This window comes from Peromyscus californicus, unplaced genomic scaffold, assembly GCF_007827085.1.
Source record: "Peromyscus californicus insignis strain IS unplaced genomic scaffold, ASM782708v3 Scaffold_5__1_contigs__length_169319896, whole genome shotgun sequence".
NCBI lineage: Eukaryota > Metazoa > Chordata > Mammalia > Rodentia > Cricetidae > Peromyscus > Peromyscus californicus.
Window position 1 is genome coordinate 21821188 of NW_026294573.1, and position 24209 is coordinate 21845396.

Consider the following 24209-nt stretch of genomic DNA (forward strand, 5'->3'; position numbering starts at 1 on the left):
GTCCTTTGGTGGCCAAAGCCGGTCAATGAATTCATTCATTCATGTTGCTGTTCTGCAAGGAGAAGATAATGTGTCAGAGAGCGGAGGGTGCTTGCCGTGTGCTTTCTGGCGATTAAGGAGGCTGGCTGAACTGAAATGCCTTCAATTCTACGAGATAATTTTAGAGCAAACTGCAAATATCGCATCATTTTGCTCCCAGTACTTCTGTATTTCTCTCGAAAAGTCAGGGACTCGAAGGCAGCCAGCATCTTGCAACATAGATGCGGTTTCCACAGAGACGTGCAAGCCCTCCCTCCAGTGCTGAGTGGTACATCTCTCCTCCAATCAAGCTCACGCCCTGCTGGACAAAAGAGGAAAAGCAAGAGCAACCAGCCGCCGGGGATAAGTTGGAACTCAGGTAACAGCCAGACGGGAAGTTCTGCTCAGACACGTGGCTGGCCACAGGTTGGAGGGAGCCCGCGAACACGCCTGGAGGGGCTGCGGCCGCAGTGGGGTGATCGATCCTGAGGATGGCGCTGCTGCGGTGGCTGCTGCTCCTGGCCCCCTGGGGAGTGGCAGGGGCTGAACTAGGTAGGGCAGCCGGGGAAACCTGCTCGGTCTTTGTTTCCTTCTGGGAACTGGGGGTGGGGTCTGGGCTGCTGGGAATGGCTCCTAGAACAAGGCCCCAAATGGTAAAGGAGCCGAGAGGTTCAAGTGGAGAGACTTAGACAACCAATCAAGGCCATTGTGTGGTGTAGCTCAGTTGGCAGACAGAGGTCAAGGGCGACTTAAGATACATGAAACACTGTTTCAAAAAGAGAAAGAAAATAAATAAATAAATAAAAAGCCTCCTTGAGTCAGAGGACTTTAAACGGGAGCCGCAGCCTGTCAGGGGCAGGACACCGACTTTGCCAGTGGAGCGCACTGATTTGGCTTAGGGTCTAGTTACGTGAGCCAGCTATGAGAGGTGGCTGGAGAGATCTGTGAACTCAATCAGGACACGTCTGGTTGAAGGTCAGGTGTAGCTCTATGACACAGTGATTGTCTGAATGCACAAGGCAGTGTGTTCCATCCCTGAGACTCAAACAAGAAACAAACAAAATATTGGCTAAGGGCTGGCGAGATGGCTCAGCGGGCAAAGGTGTTTGCCACCAAGACTGACAAACGGAGTTCAGTTCCCCAAACCCACACGGGCGGAGGAGAGAACCTATTCCCAAAAGTTGTCTTCTGACCTCCACACGAGCGTGGTGGTGTATGCCCGCCCCATAGATAAACGTAAATAAAAACAGAACATAAAAACATTAGTGGAAAGCCGGTCTCTGAACCCTGGGTGGATGTAGGAACCAGGAAGAAGGCAGGAAAGAAAATTCAGGTCTTCCAGGAATAAACATCCCCTTAGCTGGGAAGAAACAACAGCCAAGGAGAAAACCCAGCATGAGCAAGAAAAATGCCCATAGCCTGGTGGTGGTGGTGGCGCACGCCTTTAATCCCAGCACTTGGGAGGCAGAGGCAGGCGGATCTCTGTGAGTTCGAGGCCAGCCTGGTCTCCAAAGTGAGTTCCAGGAAAGGCGCAAAGCTACACAGAGAAACCCTGTCTCGAAAAACCAAAAGAAAAAAAAAAAAGAAAGAAAAGAAAAGAAAAATGCCCATGCACAGTATTCCAGGCTGACCTTGAAGGTGGCTTATTTATTTATTTAATTACACTCATGATATTCATTAATTACACTCATGATATTAATTACATTTGTGATATTCATTGATTACATTCACAGTAGTCATTCAATAACTATATTTATGATATTCATTAATTACATTAATTAAATTGATTTATTACATTCATGATATTATGTCCTGATACTACTGTCCATTTGTGGGACTTTTCCATCACACAAAACAGAGATTCTGTACTTAGGAAATCACTGCTCTATATTCCTTTCTTTGCCATCTTGAGATAACGTCTACTCTTTCTGTCTCTATGAATTTGTATATTCTATATATTTCATGTAATACAATTCTATAGTATTTGTCCCTTTTTTGAATGTAAAAACATTTTATGTACAACTGCAAGAGAAATAATACACAGATAGCTTAAACATAAAAACAGGTTATAATTCAAAAGTCCAGGGTTATTTGAAACTGGAAAATATTTTCTCTGAAGAAAATAGTAAAAATGATAACATTTCCCAATAAGCCCTTTTAAGCCAAATATTAGCTGAATTATACATATAAATATTGATTAGATTCTGGGATACAGAAGAAGCCTATCTTCATCTGTTCAAAGAGCTATGTTTTACTTCAGTTGTGTAAGTGAGATTCCTATTCATCTTCCCCTTCACTGTTTGATTTACGGCAGACATTTTTCTATAGGCTAATCCATAATCTAAAAAGATTTTAGCCTCCCGTCCTGAAAGTACGGCCAGCATTTTCTTTCATCAGCTTGATACAGTACAAATTCTTATCCTAACAGTGAAATGTTTCACTAAAGCATGCCCAGTGATTGGGCAAAGCCAAAACTTATTATAAGCCACAGTCATCCTAGGGTCCCCCCTGCTAGGTAGCCTCCCTGGTTCTGTGGGTTGCAGTCTGATTGTCCTTTGCTTTATATCTAGTATCCACTTATGAGTGAGTACATATCATGTTTGTCCTTCTGAGTCTGGGTTACCTCACTCAAGATGACATTTTCTAGTTCCATCCATTTGCCTGCAAATTTCACAATGTCATTGTTTTTCTCTGCTGAGTAGTACTCCATTGTGTACATGGTCTTACTGTGTATCCCTGGCTGGCCTGAAACTTGCTAGGTAGAACAGCCTGGCTTTGTACTCACAGAGATCCACCTGCCTCTGTCTCTTAAGTGTTGGGATTAAAGCATGCGCCACCACACCAGCTAAAAGTTACACTTTGGAGTTACAACTCAGAAAAGGCCTCGTAGGGAGGATCTGCAAGCACTGCTGAAGAAATATTGTTTTACGAGCATGGCTGTTTTGCTTGCATGCATGCCTATGTACCACATATGTGCCTGGTACCCAGAAGAGGGCATCAGATGACCTGATACTGGAGTTAAAGACAGTTGTGAGCTACCTTGTCAGTGCTGGGAATTGAACCAGGGTCCTCTATGACAGCAGCCATTGCTCTTAACCACTGAGCCATCTCTCCAGCCCCTGCATACATGATGTGTGTGTGTGTGTGTGTGTGTGTGTGTGTAGTACCTTCACAACAAGCTCTAGCTCATTTTCAGTGGTATTAGGTTCTTGGAAAACTGGCCCTTTAAGACTTAGTTGAAAGGGCTGGAGAGATGGCTCAGAGGTTAAGAGCACTGATAGCTCTTCCAGAGGTCCTGAGTTCAATTTCCAGCACCCACATGGTGGCTCACAACCATCTGTAATGAGATCTGGCGCCCTCTTCTGTATACATAACAAATAAATAAATCTTAAAAAAAAAAAAAGATTTAGTTGAAAATAAAAGAATCAAAGTCTTGGCCAGTCAGTGGTGGCACATGCCTTTAATCCCAGCACTTCCCAGCACTCGGGAGGCAGAGCCAGGCAGATCTCTGAGTTCGAGGCCAGCCTGGTCTACAGAGTGAAAGCCGGGACAGGCACCAAAACCACACAGAGAAACCCTGTCTCGAAAAACCAGGAAAAAATAAATAAATTAAAAAAAGAATTTAGGAACTGGAGAGATGGCTCAGCAGTTAAGAGTATGGGCTGCTCTTTGCAGAGGATCTGTTCCCAGCACCCATGTGGGAGGCTCACAACTGCCTGTAACTCCAGCTTCAGGGGATCCCATACCTCTGGGCTCCACAGGCACCTGTAGTGGTAGTTTCTCCAGTCCTGCAGCCCCGTGATGGGGACAAATCTCTCCCACCCACGTCCTGCAGCCGCTTGGTCCCAAGTAAACACACAGAGGCTTATATTAATTACAAACTGTATGGCCAACGGCTTAAGTTTCTTGTTAGCTAGTGCTATCATCTTAAATTAACCCATTTCTATCCATCTATGTTTTGCCACATGGTTGTCTGCTGGCATGTTGCTCCTTGGGCTGTGGGCTGGCGTCTCCTCCAATTCTGCCTTTCTTTTTTTGTTGTTGTTGTTTTATTTTTGTTTTTTTCGAGACAGGGTTTCTCTGTGTAACTTTGCGTCTTTCCTGGAACTTGCTTTGGAGACCAGGCAGCCCTCGAACTCACAGAGATCCGCCTGGCTCTGCCTCCCGAGTGCTGGGATTAAAGGCGTGCGCCACCACCGCCTGTCTCCACCTCTGCCTTTCTTCTTCCTGTCCCTCTCTTGGATTTCCTGCCTGGCTATAACCTGACTCGCCATAGGCCAGAGCAGCTTCTTTATTAACCAATCATAGCAACACATTTTCACAGCATACAGAAAGACATCCCACAGCAGGCACCTGAACTTACAACTGTGCACACACTCTCACGTACCCAGAATTAAAAATAACAAAAAGAAAAAAAGAAAGAGCCGGACAGTGGTAGCGCATGCATTTAATCCCAGCACTAGGGAGGCAGAGGCAGGCGGATCTCTGTGAGTTCGAGGCCAGCTTGGTCTACAGAGGGAGTTCCAGGACAGCCAGGGCTACATAGAAAAACACTGTGTTGGGGGGAAAAAAAGAATCCTGTGGCACCTTCGAGTGTTTTCAGGGCCTTCCTGATGTGCAGAGTGACAAGTCACCTATCAGACAGCAGCCTGTCTCCACTTTGCATGGAGCTGTGGGTTTTACAATTCTTGTTTTTTTGTTTTTTTTTTTTTTTTTTTTTTTTTTTTTTTTTGGTTTTTCGAGACAGGGTTTCTCTGTGTAGCTTTGCGCCTCTCCTGGAACTCACTTGGTAGCCCAGGCTGGCCTCGAACTCACAGAGATCCGCCTGGCTCTGCCTCCCGAGTGCTGGGATTAAAGGCGTGCGCCACCACCGCCCGGCTCTGGGTTTTACAATTCTTAGCCAAGAGCTGGGGTGCTATCTGTCAGGATACCAGCATGCAGAGCCTTTTCCTCCCATGAAGCTGTGCAATACTCCACTCATTCCCCTGCATCAGACGGCATAGAGAAGGGCAAGTCTCCCCAGTGTGAGCAAGTCAGGGGGACGTCCTTGAACGCTGCATCAAGGCTGAGGGAGAAGGACTGGTTAGGACTGGCCAGGGAGCATGGCAGCTTTCTCACCTGTAAGACAGGATGGGTATGCCTAACTGGGGAGCTGTTTGGAGGAGTGGTTGTGGAGTTAGAACAAGAACAGGAAATGTTAGTTTTAGCAGAGGACCCTTAAGTCTTAGTTTATAGAGAAGGAATTACAATTGGAGTACTTAAGCACGCCTTTAATCACAGTACTCCAGAGGCAGAGGCAGGCGGATCTCTTGTAAGTTCGAGGCCAGCCTGGTCTACAAAATGAGTTCCAGGACAAGTGGAGAGCTACATAGTAAGAACCTGTCTCTGAAAAAAAAAAAAAAAATTAGATTTATTTTGTGTGTGTGTGTGTGTGTGTGTGTGTGCGCGCGCACGTGCGTGTGTGTATGCACGCGCGCACACACACACAGTTGAGCTTGTGTAAGGGTGCACGTGTGGAGGTCAGAGGACAACTTGAAAAAATCAGCACTCAGGAGGCAGAGCCAGGCAGATCTCTGTGAGTTTGAGGCCAGCCTGGGCTACCAAGTGAGTTCCAGGAAAGGCGCAAAGCTACACAGAGAAACCCTGTCTCAAAAAACCAAAAAAAAAAAGAAAAAAGGAAAAAGTCAGTTCTCTCCCTCCACCATGTGCAGTCCCCAGGATTGAACTCAGGTTTTCAGGGTTGGCAGCAAGTGTCTACCTGCTGGGCCATCTTGTCAACCCGTGAAGCACTTTAGATTATTGCTGAGTGTCCGTAGTAAAGGACTGACGTGTGGCCGAGGGTACTTTGTGGTGTGGGTTCCACGTGATGACAGATGACAGCCCATGGAATCAGAGGAGCTAGGGTTGCAGAGGTCTCTCAGAGAACTGGTCAGCGCTATCATCTTACACTGCAGGAAACAGGCCTGAGAAGAGGGAGCAGGAGGGGAGGGAGGCGAGGGGAAGGGCCACCTCCACAGGCAGTGTGGCTCTGGGAATGGGTCCTAAGGCTGGTGTCTTAACCCCCACTCCTCCCCCTACTCCTGGCCGGGCTTCACAGGACAGAACTTTGATCTGCACCCCTTTTCTCTGGGCATTTTCATTCTTGCTTTACCAGTGAGGAAACTGAGGCTCAGCTGGGCAAGTTCCTGGTCCAAGTCACCGTTGCCTGTGTGGGGAAGCCTGGCTTCATAAATGAGGTTTTGTCTGACTCCACATGGCATCCATCCCTTTTCAAAATCAGCCCTCTGCTTCAAGACGGGAAACCTGGGTCCTGAGTCACTGGTCTTGCCTTTGAAAACCTGTGTGACCACAAATCTCTTTCATGACCTAAAAGTGGGGTGATGGTAGAGGGGAGGTTAAATGTGACAGTTACGGGAGGCCATGCTTGTGCATGGTAAGGTGCTAGGAAAGCTTAGGGAGAGTCAGCAGGATGGCTCAGAGCGTAAATGCGCTTAGTGTCAAGATGGCTCAGAGCGTAAATGTGCTTACTGTCAAGCCTGATGACCCAAGGTGAGTCTGGCCCTCACATGGTAAAGAGATCTGACTTCTGCAGCTTGTCTGTGGCCTCTCCATACTCTATCATGTGCATACACACATACACATACACGCATACACTCAAGTAAATAAGTGCAGATGACTCCCCAGGTTAAAAGGCACTTGCCTCTGAACCTAAGGACCAGAGTTCAATCCCTGGGACCCACATGGTGGAAGGAGGAGGCTCTTGAAAGTTGTCTTTGACCTCCACCCATACACTGTGGCATGTGCACACAGGCACACACACACACACACACACACACACACACACACACACACACATACACACACACACACACACACTTACACACAGTTCATATACAAAATAAATACATAATGCAATTAAAATAATTTTATAAAAGAATTAAGAGATTAAGCTGGGCTTGTTATTGCACCTTGTGTAATACCAATATGTGGGTGCCCAGGTAGGGGGATCGAGATGGTGGTGATAGCTGGGTGTGGTGGTGCACACTTTTAGTCCCAGCACGGGGGAGGCAGAGGCAGGCAGATCTCTGTGGGTTCAAAGTCAGCCTGGTCTACATAGTGAGTTCCAGCATAGTCAGGGCTACACAGTGAGACCCTGTCTACAAACAAACAAACATATTTCACATTGTTTATGGCTTCGATGAATTTATAAAATTTTAATTTTGATGGAATAGTTTCTTTTTTTTTAGATTATAGATATTTTACTAGGCTCTGGGCTCTGGGTCTGTGATTGGCAATGGACTAGGGGGCCTAGGTACTCTAGGTCAAAGAAGCGGAGGGCCAGAAGATTCATTAGCTAAGACAAATTTTCTTATTCTTTTTTTTTTTTTGTTAAAGATTTATTTATTATGTATACAGTGTTCTGCCTGTATGCCAGAAGAGGGTGTCAGATCTCATTACAGATGGTTATGAGCCACCATGTGGTTGCTGGGAATTGAACTCAGGACCTCTGGAAGAGCAGCCAGTGCTCTTAACCTCTGAGCCATCTCTCCAGCCCCCTTCTTCTTCTTTTTTTTTTTTTTTTCCCTGAGACAGGGTTTCCCAGTATAGCCTTGGCTGGCTTGGAACTCTCTCTGTAGACCAGGCTGGCCTCAAACTCAGAGATCCACCTGCTTCTGCCTCCTGAGTGCTGGGATTAAAGGTGTGTACCACCACCGCCGGGCTCTTTTTCTGTTTTTTAAAAAGATTTATTTTATTTTTCTTTCTTTAGAAATTACATTTATTTACTTATTTGTGTGTGTGTGTGTGTGTGTGTGTGTGTGTGTGTGTGTGTGTGTGTGTGCGCGTGTGTGCCATCACAGGTATGTGAAGGTCAGAAGACCATTTTTGGGAACTGGTTCTTTCCTTCCACCGTGTGGGTCCTGGGGACCAAGCTATGGGGTTCAGGTTTGGTGGTAAGTGATCCCTCAACCTGTGATCTTGTTCATTCTAAACTCTGAAAACGAACATTAGATGGCCTGTTGGGTCCACAGGCCCGACCAGTATTAAGACAAGGTCAGTCTTGACTTTGTCCTTCAAATATCCTGCCTGGCCCCGCATGGTTACCTGCAGAGGACAGTCCTAAGGAGACAAGGAGGGTGGTTAGGACAAGATGTGGCCATTCCTCCCTTCCTCCCATCTCCTTTCTGCAGTGAGAGGAAGACTTTCAGACGCCCTCAAAGACCAGAGACCAAATATGGAGTAACTGACGCTTCCACCTGCTGCATGCTGAGGCTCTGTTAGCCCACCTCCCCACACGCCATCTTCACATACCTGTGAGCTGCTGGACTGAGACAGGCCAGGGTAAAGATGCCCTTGTCTATGCAGCTAGAATTCCTACTGAGGTTCATGCCCTCAACTGCTCACTAACCCTGACACCAAGTTTACTCATATCCATAATAATAAACTAATAACATTAATGAGAAATAATGACTCACAAAGAGTAGCCAAGCTTGGGTTACTTTTTGTTTTTTGGTTTTTTTTTTTCTAGACAGGGTTTCTCTGTGTGGTTTTGGTGCCTGTCCTGGATCCTGCTCTGTAGACCAGGCTGGCCTCGAACTCACAGAGATCCGCCTGGCTCTGCCTCCCGAGTGCTGGGAAGTGCTGGGAAGTGCTGGGATTAAAGGCAGGTGCCACCACCACCCGGCCTTGGTTTACTTTTTGTTGGCTTGTTTGAGACAGTAGCCCTGGCTAGCCTGGAACCCAGGATGTAGATTAGGCTGACCTCAAAGTTGTGTGTGATCTCCCTTAGTCCCTGAGTGCTAGGATTCCAGATATTTGCCTCTGGGTCACATACTGGCTTTCCTTTTTCTTTTTTTTTTTTTTTTTTTGTTTGTTTTTGAGACAGGGTTTCTCTATGTAGTTTTATGCCTTTCCTGGAACTCACTTGGTAGCCCAGGCTGGCCTTGAACTCACGGAGATTCACCTGGCTCTGCCTCCCGAGTGCTGGGATTAAAGGCGTGCGCCACCACTGCCCGGCCTGGCTTACCTTCTTAACAGCTCAAGTGAATAGCTCCTTACTGTCTTACAGTATATGTCTGTATAAAGTATCTGAATTCTATCAAGATCCTTGGACTGAAGCCTCTACTCTTTTTTTTTAAGATTTATTTACTATGTATACACTGTTCTGCCTGCATGTGTGCCTGCACACTAGAAGAGGGCACCAGATCTCACTACAGATGGTTGTGAGCCACCATGTGGTTGCTGGGAACTGAACTCAGGACCTCTGGAGGAGCAGCCAGTGTTCTTAACCTCTGAGCCATCTCTCCAGTCCAAGCCTCTGCTCTTATTGTTTTAAGATTTAACTAACTAATATGTGTGTGCCTGTGTGAGTGTATGTGAGAGTGGGTGGAGACCCAAAGAAAGCGTTTGGTGTCTTCCTCTAGCTATTCCTTTGAGGCAGGGTCTCTCCCTGAAGCTGGGGCTTGTGTTTTCTCAGCTGAGCTGGAAGCCAGCCAGCTCCTGCAATCCTCCTGCCTCCACCCTTGTCAGAGCTGGGGTTACAGTAGTGGGATGTTCACCTTGTTATGTAGGCACTAGGATCCAAACTCAGGACCTCATACAAAGCAAGTGCTCTTAACCATTGAGTTATCTCTCTAGCTGCAGGCTGGCTTTGAACTCCTGATCTTCCTGTCTTCACCTCCCAATTCTGGGATTAGAGATAGGCATAACTATACTTGCTCCCCTCTCCCATTTTTTTATGGCTGACATAACAGCTAACTTCCTGGGATTAAGATTAACTGCCACAAGAACACTATATCCCAGCTTCCAAGTCAGGTTGACTTTGAACTTGTGTTTCTTCATCTATCAAGTAAACATAAGAATCCTTACTTCATCTGGGCGGGCGATGGTGGTGCACGCCATTAATCCTAGTGCTTGGGAAGCAGAGGCAGGCAGAGTGAGTTCGAGGCCAGCCTGGTCTACAGAGTGAGTTCTGGAATAGCCAGGGCTACCCCAAGAGACCCTGTCTGGATACCCCTCCCCCTAAAAAGAGAATCCTTACTTGAACCACTTTGTGGTGACACATACCTGTTGTATCAGCTACTTGGAATGCTGAATGGGAGGCTCACCTGAACTCAAAGAGTTTGAGGTCATTTTGAGAACCATAATAGAGCCTTCTCAAAACAAGGAGAAGGCTAGGGGTATGGCTCAGCAGTAGAGCACCTGCCTAGCATGCAGAAGGCCCTGAGTTTGATTCAGAGTGACACACACATACCACACCCTACTCAGAAACGCTAGGGAGGCAGTTGGGCTCAGTTTCAGTTTTACTAGAAACTGATAACTGGCCTAGCCTTCCACACCAGCCAGAACCTTCTGGAGTGAAGAAATACCCACTGTGGCTGACATCAGAGAAACCAAGTGGCTGGTGCTTGTGGTTAATTGAGAAAGCTCCTCCTTGAGGCAGAACAGTAGCCTCTGCCGGGGTCTCCCAAGGACACCAGACAGAAGTTCAACTTGCTGCATTAGGCTGGGGAGCTTTGCCTAAAACGTGACCACATGCAGGAGCTAGCAGATGCAGGGTGCTTGGAAAGCCCACTGCTTGGAAAGCTCGTCCACCATTGGTTAGAGTGGGGCGTTTAATTCCTTTATTCTGGCTTTGAGTTTTGTTTCTGTAGGAATAACTTCAAATATATTAGGGGTTGAAATCTGTGTGGAAAGGTTAAATCCCCTCTCCCATGATAAACAAAGACTTCATATGGGTAAAACCATCAAAATGCAGGCACATACTGTCAATCAAGATGCCCATCTAAAACAGGTACTGGGTTCATCAGACAGCAATCACATCTCCCTAGAGAGTCTGAGCCATGGGACCCCTGCCATTGTCCACATAGTCTCAGGCCTGTTGACCTCTGGACCTTTGCTTTCTTATCAGAAAAGTGGAGATAGTAGTCCAAACTTTCCAGGGCTGTGGGCAGGGCAGCTGTAAAGTACCTGGGAGGAGGCAATGATTTGCTTAACCAGTCATTTATATCTTAGTGTAAGCAAGTTTCGGGTCCCTTCCCCAAATCAGGCATAGGTCAAGATCTCAAGAGCACCTGGGAGGAAATGTTTAGGAATGAGAGTCAGGGCCTGTTTTGGTGCCACACTCATGTCCCGGACCCGCCCCAGGCACAGCATCTGGTGGGGAAGGATGCTCTGAGTTAGAGGAAGTGGAAGGAAGAAATGACAGCAGGTGGGGGGTGAGGTAATCCTGGGCTTCTCTTTTATCTCTGCCGGAAACAGGATTGAAGGCAGAGGCTAGAGGGACTTTCAGGACGCTGTCATTGAGAGCTGGGTGTGGCAGTGCACACCTGTCGTCCTAGCACTTGGGATGCTGACACGGGATGACCTTGGGTTCAAAGCCAGTCCTGTCTTCAAAAAACCAGAAGCTGGTCACAGCAGCTCCGTGTTCCATCTCACCTGCTTCTGCTATTTCCTTTCTCTGTATTACACCAGCTTCCCTTGGTTTGGAGGAAAATCCAGGCAACCACTTCCACAAACACACTACCCCATAGCGACACTACCCCATAGCGTGTACCGATGCCCCAAATCCACACTGGTGAGCATGCCCATGTGTGGAGCTCCGTCCGGCCTGAGACTGACCCGTTCCTCCTCTGCTCTGATCCTCTCTCATTTCCACACTTACTCCCTAGGGTTTGCATGCTCTCCCAACTCATTTGTGGGTAAGCCTTCTCCCCCAGGGCAGATTTTTTTCGCTCATATCTCGGGGTATGCCAGGGTCTGGATCCAGTGATAGGCTTGCTGAGTGACTCAGCTTGCCCAAGGCCACACAGCTCCTCGGTGGATCCAGAGCCTGAGTTATTTAACGTGTTCACTCTTCTCTCTTTGCTTGCAAACCAGGACCCGCTCAGCACCGTGAGGGTCATATGGCCCCATCCCCCATGCGGCTGCTGTGGGTACTGGGAGAGGCAATGGTAAGAACCTCACCAAAAGGTCACAGGCTGGGTACAGAGCGAGCCTGTTCTCTGCTCTGGGTAGAGTGGGGCTCTGGAACTCTTTCCTGAAACCTGGTGTCCAGAGGAGCCTGTGTTTACCTCAGGGCTCCTTCCTCATCCAGCCTGAGGGACCAGCATTGAGGGAGGTTCTCTTTTCCCACAGGGAGGTTCTGGCACATCTCTGACTTGCATCTGGACCCCAACTACACCGTATCCGAAGACCCCCTCCAGGTGTGCCCATCAGCCGGCTCCCAGCCTGTGCTAAATGCCGGCCCCTGGGGTGACTACCTCTGTGATTCTCCTTGGGCCCTTGTCAACTCTTCCATCTACGCCATGAAGGAGATTGAGCCAAAGCCAGACTTCATTCTCTGGACAGGGTAAGGGTAGTCAAATGTCACATGTGAGCCGGGCCCTTTACCTCCTCTGTCCCTGTTAATCCTCATCTCAGCTGAATATCCAGGATTTAGAGAACTTGGTAAATCAGCCTGTCATGTGTTCAGTCCTGGGGTAGGCACAGGGGATCTGAGATGGCAGAGCCAGGGACTGGCCTTCAAAGGGCTTTCAGGCTCGCAGAGGATACAGCCAGGAGAGAGGGCCACCTGCAGGGGTGTGGGAACTGCACCAGGCACCTGACCTACATGACGGAAAAGGACTTCCTACAGGAAGTGGTGACCCGGGAGGCTGCTGAGCACGGCTCCGGGTGCTCCTGCCAGTTTCAGTGGACACTTCTCCAAGTAGAATGAAATCCATAATGTTCTTGACTGTCCCTCACTATGATGTGGGGTGACCACCCGATGGACCCTGTGCAGGGGGAGAGGAAAGGCTACACCCTTAAGGAATGTGGCAGTGTCTCAGGAGGGCTTGGACAGTCCTCCATTTCTTGGGCCCGGGAGTCTTGCTTCGGGGGAAGGGCTCTGATACCTCTGAGGAGTGTTCCTTAAAAACTATAACACTGTTACAGTAAGGGTGACTAATCCCAGCACTCCGGAGGCAGAGGCAGGTGGATCTCTGTGAGTTCAAGGCCAGCCTGGTCTACAGAGCAAGATCCAGAGATCCAGGACAGCCAGGGCTATACAGAGAAACCTTGTCTCAAGCCTTGTCTCAAGCCTGTCCCAACTGTCCCTCTGGTGTTTTACAGGGATGACACACCGCACGTCCCCAATGAGAGGCTAGGGGAGGCAGCTGTGTTGGCCATTGTGGAACGTCTGACCAGCCTCATCAGGGAGGTCTTCCCAGGTAGGACTCACTGTCCGGTCGTCAGTGTTCCCTGATCCCCAAGTGGGTCAGGCACGGGGCACAGCAGCAGGAGGAGAGCTGGAGTTCAGACCTTCATTGACCACAGCGGCTGCTCTCCAGGTTTCAGGTGCTTGACGACAACCATCTCTCACCTTTGCACGATCTTCTCAAGTCACTGGCCTGTGGAAACACAGGTGGCCACTAAACTAATTGCCGGCCATTCCTCCACCTTACCCTCTTCACTGTCTGATGCCAGACTCACACCTGCCAGGCTCTACAGTTCCATACAGGCATCCCTGGGCAAGCTCACTCAGGCTCTCACGTGGCCTTTGTATCCTGCCCTGACGCTGGCGTTGGCATCTGCTGCCTGCAGACCGTCTGGCTGTCAGGCCTCTGGGAGATGCTGCTTGCCAGCTGAAGTGCTGTTGCTCAGAGCTTCCTAAGCCTTTCGAACAGGCAGAACGGGCAGGGAGTGGGAGTGAGTGAGCCACCTGGAGGGACATGGTAGGAGGAGAGGGGCTGTGTGCCCCACCTATTGGCTCTTGAAGATGATCTTAAGTGGGCCGTGCAAAACAGGCCCTGGGTGCCGAATCAGACCCACAGGCTGCCAGCTGGGAACCTGAGGAAGCTGCCTGCCAGTGTCTACCCCGTCTACTTCTAAAGGTCATATTCATGGGCCCCCTGAATCCACATTCGGAATCATGATAAAATAAACAACAGTTGTGTATATATATATATATATATATATATATATATATATATATATATATATATATATATCAAGTGCTAAGTACCAAGAACTGTTCTGAGAATTTGGCAGGTTTTAGTGCATTCGCTGTCATGACAACCACAGATAGGAGCTGTTACCAGCTTAGTTTTCCTAACGGGGAACGTGAGTCTTGGCGTCAAGTCAGCTGGTCAAGGTCACGTGGCAAGTGTGGGGCTCTGTGCTCCTATCTGAGCAGCTCTTGTTCCCGTGGTCTCCTCCCTTGATACAAACCAGCGTTTGCAGAGACACCGGGATCTGCCCGCTTCTCTAACTTAGCCCTGCGTGTTCCATGGAGATAGACTTGTTCATCTTTCAGCAGAGGTTGCTACTTAGGGTCCAAATGGGCTATTTGCCCCACCCCCAGCTCTATTATTATTACCCCCATGCAGTTAGGGACTGATACCTCGGAAGTCACTTTCTAGTGAGGGATCCAGACTCATATCCAATCCTGAGCCTCTTTCCTCTGGTCCACACAGAACTTCTCGAATAAAAGTGAAATAATGAGTAAGGAAGCTGGGTGGTGAAACACTGGTCACCAGACATGAAGACCCAAGTCTGGTCAGATCCCTGCAGCACACATCTGTAAACCCAGCACTGGGGGGACAGATACGGACAGATCTTGCGGGCTGGCTGGCCAGCCACTCTAGCCAAGATGACAGTGAGAAAGTTCAAAAATAAGGTAGAGAAGTGACTGGGAAGACATCCCACTGTCAACCTCAGGCCTCCATCTACACCCACAGGGGTGAGTGCACCCCCCCACACATGTACACACAAACACCACACACACAAAACCAGGAAACACTTCATTGACCACGATTTAAGACGTGTAAAAATGACAGATTTTGTAGTCTGTGTCACATTTATTAATGTTGAAGGTGTCACTGGCTGTAAGGTGAATCATTTTATATATGGCCATGTGAAAAAAAAAGTGCTGCCTGATAATGAATGACCGGGTGCGTTCTCAGAGCCACGGTAGGAAGACACGCCTCGTTTTGAGAGGGGCTAAAATGAGACCATGCTGGATGAAGTGAGAGAGAATTTAAACGCGGACCAAGCAGAGCAGGCCTCATTCTGGAGATGTGAGCTGCATCACAGAGAGTTCAAAGGATTCATTCAAAAAGGGCAAGGGGCCAGGAATGTGGCTTAGTGGTAGAGTGCCTGCCCGCCATGCACAGGCCTCGGGTTGGACCCTCAGCCTGCAAAAGGAAACAGAAGGGGTGGGGAGAACCAAGGCCTGACCTGGGGAGTTTTGCTTCTGTAGTTTTATTCCATTTGTTTCCTACCTCCACTTGGCACACTGGCCTTGCCTCTATGTAGTAGAGAGGCTGAGAGCTTAGGTGTACAAGGCGAGACCAGGAGAACGGCAACAAAGCAGGCCCCCAGCTTTACTCTCCCATCAGCTGGGTGATCTCATCCAGCGTCTGTTTTCTTCCTGTGAAAAGGGGGAAATTATGATGCCTGTCCCGCCGGTTTGTCTGCGGGTGACATAAGGTAGTCTAGTCATTCATACAGTCAATTAGCAGACATTTATGGGAACGTTCAATCATAAAACAATAGGTGCTTTTTCATCAGCACTTGGGATGCCAGGGATTCATATTTTCTCTCAGATGGGTCCACCTCCTTCTTCTGAGGCACTGGGACTGAACCCCCAGCCTCTCGCTTGCTAGTCCAGATAGGTGTTCTCCCGGGGACTATAGCCCTAGCCCATTTTGAGACCAGGTCTCACTAAGTTCAACAGGTCGGCCTTGAACTCATCTGTGGCCCAGCAGGACTTGAATTTGCAGTTCTCTCACTTTGGCCTCCTGAGTAGCCGGAATTATAAGTTTCTGCCACCAGGCTCAGTTTAAATGGGGCCTTCTTTGAGACAGGGTCTCACCACGTAACTCTGACTGTCCTGCAACATCATTGTCTGGAACTCACTTAACCTAGACCAGGCTGGCCTCAAACTCAGAGAGCTGCCTGCTTCTGCCTCCCGAGTGCTGGGATTAAAGGTGTATGTCACCATGCCTGGCTTTTTCCAAGAATTTTTTGTTGTTGTTGTTCATTGTTAAATATTTATTAAGCACCTACTGCATGCCAGACACAGAGACTAACAGAAGGCAGAAATGAGCTTGAGGTACTGGAGCACTGAGGTGGAGGCAGGAGGATCCAGAGTTCAAGGTTAGCCTGGGCTTCACAATGAGACCGTGTCTCAGGGAAAAACAAAACAAGCAAAACCTACCATTACTACCACAACTGACAACATAAAAAAAACGTGCAGGAGGCTGTCTATGAGGAGGCAGGCAGCCTGCTGGGCTCCCCTGAATGTCTTAGTCTCATTCACAGCCCACCCGAAGGAGGGATTTCCCCGCCCACTCCTAGCCTTTGCCACCCCTCTCACAGCAGGCAGCCCTCATGTGATCTGATTATTCGCTCTTCACTGCACTGGGATGCTTCTGGGTCTGAGCCCGGTTCCAGCTCCATGCTGGCATATGGCAGTGTGCAGTAGAATATTTGTTGACTTACGTGAATGAGGGAAAATTCCAAGATCTCCCGAGGTGAGCCAGACCTCCTCCCAGAAGCAAGATAATCTGTAATTGACAGGAACACAAGTGGCTGGTCATCATAAGGAATTGCTTCTCTCCATTACCCGCTGAGGGGCCTCCTTTCTGGTCGGGGTATTCCCTGCTAGGATAGAGTTAGGAAATGGGTCTGGTCAGGGTATTCCCTGCTAGGGTAGAGTAAGGAAATGGGACCGGGCAGCTCACAACTCTTCCCTCCCGGTCCTCAGTGGAGCTCGGCCAGATGCTATCTCATGCGGTTTTCTGCCTATCTTTGGATCCTCCTCATCTGTGTTATCTCTCGTCCCCTTTGGCTTGGAGGGCCAGTGGCTGCTGAGGAGGGCTAGGTGCCCTTGCATATTTTCTTAATATTTCTTCTTTTTCTCTCAGATACTAAAGTCTATGCTGCTCTAGGAAATCATGACTTTCACCCCAAAAACCAGTTCCCAGCTGAGAGCAACAGCATCTACAATCAGGTGGCGGAACTGTGGAGACCCTGGCTTAGCAATGAATCCTTCGCTCTCTTCAAAGAGGGTATGAATGGCGCTTGTTACCGTATGGACACAAACTGTATGTCAGACAGGGTCTGATCTGATTTCATATTCACAGCAAGCCCTGAAATAGGTACAGGTTTTATCCCCGTTTTACAAAGGAGACTGACAGGTCACATAGCTTGGCAAGGGAGCTGAGACCAGGATCCAAAGCCCAAAGCCAAGAATCAGAGCAGCAAAGATGATCATAAACCAGTAAGTGCCAGGCACTATCCTCAGCACCCTGCTGGAGTCTCCTAGCGACCCTAGGATAGCTCCAGGAGCTTTAGCTCAAGCTGATTTGAACCTGGGCAACTACAGGCCTTGTGGGCTGCCTGGTTTCTTCTCTGGCAGGACTGTTCTGTCCCTACAATAGTAGAGTGTTTAGCAGTGTTTCTGGTCACTGTCTACTAGATGCCATCTCCAGTGTGACCACCAAATGTGTCTCTGAGCATCTTGACAGATATTCCCTTGGAGGCCACATCACTCAATTGAGAAATGTCTGGTGTAGACACACAGCCAGCTCAAATGTCCCTGACCCTACTTCCTTCTCTTACCTGGGTCTCCATTTGCTGGGACTCCTCACTGGTCAAACCATAGCCCAGTGGGCACAGAAGCCCACTGATGTAGTCTAAATAGGTCAGCTCCTGGGGCAGACAGCTGAGTGGAAGACGGTCAGCAGTGCATGTGGATAGACTAAGCATCATTGTTAGCCCATTATCCAGATGAGGAACACTGAGAGCAGAGAGAGATGAAGGAACTGACTTGCCCAAGTCGCACAGCTCAGCTCCAGAACCTGTGCTCTTGCCCCTAGATGCCTCTCCTATGGGAAGAGAGGGCTCAAGGGAAAGATGTCAGAAAGTGAGGTGCAGGGTGGCGGAGGTCCCCACCTCAGGCTATCCCTGGCTGTGACATCCTAGGTGCCTTCTATTCTGAGAAGTTGCCGGGTCCCAGCAGGGCAGGGCGAGTTGTGGTCCTCAACACCAATCTGTACTACAGCAGCAACGAACAGACAGCCAGCATGGCCGACCCCGGCCAGCAATTCCAGTGGCTGGGAGATGTGCTGAGCAATGCATCCCGGGACGGAGAGATGGTAAGCGCTCCTGCTTCTTCCTGTGCCCCTGGGCTACTTCCTGAAATTAGTCTCCCACCAGGCATCCTAGAGGGTCCTGTGTCAGCCTATCCCAGAGGAGGCTTCCGCCAACCACAGCAGCCCTGTAAGTTGAGGACCTGAAACCCACTGCATGTGAAGACACTTAGGGCCTCAAGGAGCCGTGATGGGCTCATCACACAGTAAGCAGTGGAGCCAAGTCTCGAACCTCAGTCTCCTCGCTCCAAGTTCAGATGTCTTTCCATCGCTGCTGCACCCACGGCAGTAGGGCGTGCACACTGTGTACCCAAGGAGGTGCCCGGATGTTAGGTGTGTCCACTTCGTCTGCTGAGCTAGCAGCTACTCAGGACCGGCACAGTGGCTCATGTCTGGGTCAGTGCATCACCCAGCCCATCCCAGGAGGATTTCAGGGCTGCTGCGGATGAGAGCTCTTCATGTCATGCCAGCAGCGGCACACGGCTCTGCATTTTAGATGGACCCCTCATTTAATTTCATAGCAACTCCATGTCTTAGGGTTTCTGTTGCTGCAACGGAACACCATGATGAAAAAGCAAGTTGGGGAAGAAAGGGTTTATGTGGCTTACACTTCTACACTGTAGTCCATCACTGAAGGAAGTCGGGACAGGAACTCACACAGGACAGGATCCTGGAGGCAGGAGCTGATGCAGAGACCATGGAGGGGAGCCGCTTACTGGCTTGCTTCTCCTGGCTTACTCACCCTGCTTCCTTTTTTCTTTTCTTTTTTTTTTTTTTCTGTTTGTTTGTTTTGTTTTGTTCTGTTTTCGAGACAGGGTTTCTCTGTGTAGCTTTGTGCCTTTCTTTCCTGGAACTCAGTTGGTAGCCCAGGCTGGCCTTGAACTCACAGAGATTCGCCTGCCTCTGCCTCCTGAGTGCTGGGATTAAAGGCGTGCACCACCACCGCCTGGCTCACCCTGCTTTCTTATAGAACCCAGGACCATCAGCCCAGGGACGGAACCACACACCATGAGTTGGGCCCTCCCCCATTGATCACTAAATGAGAAAATGCCTTACAGATCTCATGGAGGCCTTTCCTCAGCTGAGGCTCCTTCCTCTCTGATGACTATAGCGTGTGTCAGGTTGACACACACAATCAGCCAGTCCACTCCCCCAGGTGAATAGTCTTCCAAATGAGAAACTTGAAGCTCAGAGAGATGATAGGCGACTGGTGACTAGCTGCAGTTTGACCCCAAGGCTCATTCACACTCTATCATTATCAAGGCTGGCCTTGAACTCCCAGAGATCCTCCTGCCTCTGCCTCCCAAGTACTGGGATTAAAGGTGTGCGCCACCATCCTTGGCTAAGCACATGCTCCTAATTCTGCCTTCATTCTACATTTTTGTGATGGTGACCAAGTGCCTGGGTGACCTGAGGAACATAAAACACAAATGCACATGACAGCGTAGTGTCCTCACACAGCCATGGAGGATCAGTCCCAGCTCTGAGAAGAGCACCCTTTGAAGGGTCAGGAAGGGTTTGTGGAAGAGGTGCTTTGGGGTTACGTTCAGAGGAGATGCACTTGCTGGTCCGCCTGCCCTTGAGGACCTGGGCGGGTTTGGGAAGGTGGAAGTGGGGGCTGGAGAGAGCATCTCTGACCCCAGTACCTCTTTCTTGCAGGTGTACATTATTGGCCACGTGCCCCCAGGGTTCTTTGAGAAGACACAGGACAGGGCCTGGTTCCGAGAGAGCTTCAATGAGGAGTACCTGAAGGTGGTCCAGAAGCACCATCGCGTCATAGCGGGGCAGTTCTTTGGGCACCACCATACCGACAGCTTCCGGATGTTCTATGACAGTGCAGGTACTCCATTGAGGGAGCTGGCCACTGCCCGTTCCCTCTTCCCATAGTCCCTTTCAGCCTGTTGTCTTTTTCCCTAAAGGTGCCCCCATAAGCGTCATGTTCCTCACACCTGGGGTCACCCCATGGAAGACCACCTTACCTGGAGTGGTCAATGGAGCCAACAACCCAGGCATCCGTGTTTTTGAGTATGATCGAATCACACTGAACCTGCAGGTTAGGAGTGTGGGTCTCCTGGGGCTGGGGGTGGGAATCTAAATGTATCACTACCTTGCCTAATCTGCTTGCTACTTACTCACCACTGAGTCTTGGAAGGGAATGTTGGTTCGAACTTTGGAGCCACCTCATCAGGTCAGTTCTTCCCCCAAGTCTTTCTTTGTCCTGGATCACTGTCACTGCCCCCTACCTGCCGCCACACCCAGGAGGAATTAATCTTCCTAAAATACTGACTTCATATTGCCTCTCCGCAGCTTACGAACCTTAAGATAAAATTGCCTCTTCTTAGGCTGGGATGGAAGACTCCCCACAGTCTGAGCTCAAGTCCATTGCCCCTTTCCATACACCAACTAGGACCCAGCCCCTAACACCATGAGGACATCTTCACCTCCTAAGATGTTCTGAGATTGTTGAAATGACAAAGAAATGCTACTTCCTTCATTCAGTAGAATGTACTACTCACCTGCCACATGCCAGACCCTGTTCAAAGCTGGGGACACAACACAAACAGCAGAGTAACTGCTCTCCTTCACCAGAATCCGTGCAGGAGGACGACAGTAAACAAATCCATACAATTAAACACGGGAGAGAGGAAAGGCAGGGTGGTGGCCAGGGCTGCTGGCACAGGACTGTAATCCCAGGCCCTTGAGAGGCTGAGGCACAGGACTGAAATGTAAAGCCAGCCTGAATGAACTACATCGTGAGTTCAAGATCAGACAATAACATAGTGAGAAGACCCTGCCTCCAAGTGGGGGTGAGGTACGGGGGCTGTGGCTGCAGCTCAGCGGCCAAGTGCTGCCTTAACATGAAGAGACACGAGGTTTGACTTTCCAACGCTGAAGAAAGAGGGAGGGAGGGAGGGAGAGAATGATGGTGGGGGATGGGAGGGAAGGTAAAGGGGCTGATGAGTTGGAATGTGTGGGCTGTGTTACGTGGATGGGACAAGGGAAGTGTCATAAGTAAGGTGGCATTTGAGTTCTGTGTAAACTGAGTGAGCCAGCTGGGTTTGTAGAAAAGGTAGAGGGAACAGCAAGACAGATGCCCTGAGGTGGGAAGGGGCTTGGTGTTTTAGGGGAAGAGCACGGAGAGTGGGTGACCCCAGAGAGCACAGGGCCAGACCAAGGTCATGGGAAGAACTCTGGATTTAGAGAGCTGGGGACAGAAGTGTGAACTGTTCTGACGGTGTCTGCTGTGACCAGGGCACAGGCACAGCTGCCAGCGGGTGGTGGCTCGGAGTGCTGGCAAGTATCTGATCCTACAGGCATTTCAGAGGCTGCGGAGCAGGGATTTGTCACCATATACATGATGTGACCTTTCTTTCTTCTTTTTATAATGACCATTTATTTTATGCGCATTGCTGTTTCCCCTGCGTGTACGTCTGTGTGAGGCTGTCGGATCCCCTGGAGCTGGAGTTACAAACAGTTGTGAGCTGCCATGTGGGTGCTGGGAATTGAACCTGGGTCCTCTGGAAGAGCAAACAATGCTTTTAACTGTTGAGCCATCTCTCCAGCCCTGATTCAACCTTTCTGCCTCAGGCTCCCGAGTGCTGGGATTACAGCTGTGAGCCTCCATACCCTGTTCGGTCTGAGTGTGTGCACGCGGGAGTGCGCACTAGGATATATCCCTTTCCTCATAGTTGTGCAGAAAGTGGCCTTGGGAGTGAGGGGTGGCTCAGTGGTTAACAGTATGTACTGCTCTCTCTTGCACAGCACTCACTTGGTTCCCAGCACCCATATCAGGCAGCTCACAACCGCCTATAGCTCCAGTTTCAGAGAATCTGACACCTTCCCCTGGCCTCTGTGGGTACCTGCATGTATGTTGCGTATACTCTACCTCACAAAATTAAAACTAAAACTACTCTCTTTTTTTTTTTTTGGTTTTTCGAGACAGGGTTTCTCTGTGTAGCTTTGCGCCTTTCCTGGAACTCACTTGGTAGCCCAGGCTGGCCTCAAACTCACAGAGATCCGCCTGGCTCTGCCTCCCGAGTGCTGGGATTAAAGGCGTGCGCCACCACTGCCCGGCTTGATTTTTTTTTAAACTAAAACTACTCTTAAACACTAAACCATCTCCCCTGCTCAGATCTAAGGATTGAAAAAATATATAGTGCAAAAAAATTATATGTGTGTGTATGACTTGCCAAAGTTAGTTCTTGCTTTTCTCCATGTGGATTCTGGGGATACATTTTGCTAGCCCCAGGCCTGAGGACTTTTTTTTGATAAATCATATTTATATATATAAATATAATCCCATTTATAAATATATAAAGTAATCAAAGCCTATAAACCACACAAAAATATGGAATGCTTCGCGAATTTGCGTGTCATCCTGCTAACCTTCTCTGCATCATTCCAATTTTAGTATATGTGCTGCCGAAGTGAGCACCCTGAGGACTTTGAAGAGTATATCCTGTTGTGTGCAAGGCCACTCCATTGCTTCCTCTGTTCAGTGGCAGGCAGAGAGGACTTAGCAATAATGCCCTGTGCCCGGCACACTCAGTTCCCACCGGCTCACTGAAGCGCCACTTACCCGTCTGTAATAACCAGATACTTCACGGGAAAGTGTTTCCTGGTCTGAAGGCACCGCTGAGTCCTAGCGAGCCCTATGACTCTATATGAATGTGAACCCCAACAGCCACAGTTCTGTAACCTCTGCCAGCCAGCCACACACACCCCCACCCCCCACCCCCCCCACTTCCCCCCACTCCCCCGCTGCTGCCAATGATTACTCCCTGTCATTCTGTAAAGATTTACTGAGCATCAGAGCTTCTGTGGGGAGCCTGTCCTGCCAGTTTAGCAGGACAGGAAACAGACATAGTGAGTTAAGCAATGTGGGTTCTAATCCCACCCCTGCCACTGAATACTTATACACGCTGGGAAGGTAAAGTTCCTTTTGCAGTACTGTGACCACAATGCCAACATCATGGTTTCAGAGTGTTTTACTCCATCCTGGTGGGGAAGGCTTGTGGCTTATGTCAGGGATGCCTCATTGCCATTGAGCAGGAAGCAGAGATGGATTCAGCACCAGCTTCAAAGGTCTTCTTCTGCCAGCTAGAATCCACTTCCTAAAAATTCTACAGCCACCCAAAATAGTGCTACCAGTTGGGGAACAATATTCAAAACGAGCCTGTGGGGTACGCTTCCGATTCAAACTCCAACAACCTCTTTAGGCCTCCGTGTCCTCATCAGGAGAATGAGGGTATAGGTGCAGGTACCTCGTCAGAACCAAGCACAGGGTGTCTGCCCCTAGGTATACCTGGCTGAGTGCTCAGTAACAAACAGCAGCTGTTATATTTGCTCTAGAGAGCCTGGGGACAGGCTGGGTTGTGGGTAGAACTAAACAACTGTTCATTACTGGCATACTCCGTGTCTCTAATGCAGGACATGGTGACCTACTTCTTGAACCTGACTCAGGCGAATGCGCAAGAGACTCCACACTGGGAGCTGGAATACCGCCTGACAGATGCCTACCAGGTGCAGGATGCAGGCATCAGCTCCATGCATATGGCCCTGACCCGCATCGCCAGTGACCAGCACATGCTGCAACGTTATTACATCTATAACTCAGTCAGCTATGACTATTCGACCTGTGGGGACATCTGCCGCAATGAGCATGTGTGTGCTATGCAACAGGTGGCATTCAACACCTATGCTACCTGCTTGCATGGCCTTGGCTCTAAGCTGGTGCCTGGTCTCCTGCTCGTGCTGACTCTGCTGCCAAGCCTGCATGTATTGGTGGTCCTATGACTGTAGGCACTACCACGCTGCCCTCTTACTGGGTTGCCTTTCTCCCGGTAAAATTGGGCAGTGTCACCCCATGGAGAGATGACCGTTGCCATCAGTCTCCCGTGTCTGCAGAGAATAAACTAGGATGGGACATTTGGATTCACCAGAGAGGTCCCGAAGAAGCATATTTCTTCCAAGTTTCACGTTTTATCCACAAAACATGCTCGTGGTACATGTCTTTGTGCATTATTCCCTTTAATACATATGTTTCAAACTACTATG

At 49.2% G+C, this 24209-nt stretch overlaps 1 protein-coding gene and 1 pseudogene across 1 annotated transcript; one reads left to right on the forward strand and one right to left on the reverse strand.

The window, feature by feature from the left end:
- The first annotated feature begins 349 nt into the window (after nt 1-349).
- Nucleotides 350-24207, forward strand: Smpdl3b (sphingomyelin phosphodiesterase acid like 3B). Its single transcript, XM_052715619.1, has 8 exons — nt 350-570; nt 12154-12367; nt 13129-13226; nt 16926-17069; nt 17986-18158; nt 19812-19992; nt 20072-20205; nt 23583-24207. Exons 1-8 carry the CDS (start codon nt 510-512, stop codon nt 23946-23948), a joined length of 1371 nt encoding a protein of 456 aa, XP_052571579.1. The 5' UTR covers nt 350-509; the 3' UTR covers nt 23949-24207.
- On the reverse strand, nt 22495-22587 carry LOC128098013 (uncharacterized; annotated as a pseudogene).
- Nucleotides 24208-24209: the final 2 nt, after the last annotated feature.

Bases quoted from the DNA above. Each gene is read 5' to 3' on its own strand.
- Smpdl3b (XM_052715619.1), top strand. From the start codon at position 510: ATGGCGCTGCTGCGGTGGCTGCTGCTCCTGGCCCCCTGGGGAGTGGCA. The intron at 13,227-16,925 runs GTAGGACTCACT...TTTTTCTCTCAG, and splicing joins CATCAGGGAGGTCTTCCCAG to ATACTAAAGTCTATGCTGCT. The intron at 17,070-17,985 runs GTATGAATGGCG...GTGACATCCTAG, and splicing joins CTTCGCTCTCTTCAAAGAGG to GTGCCTTCTATTCTGAGAAG.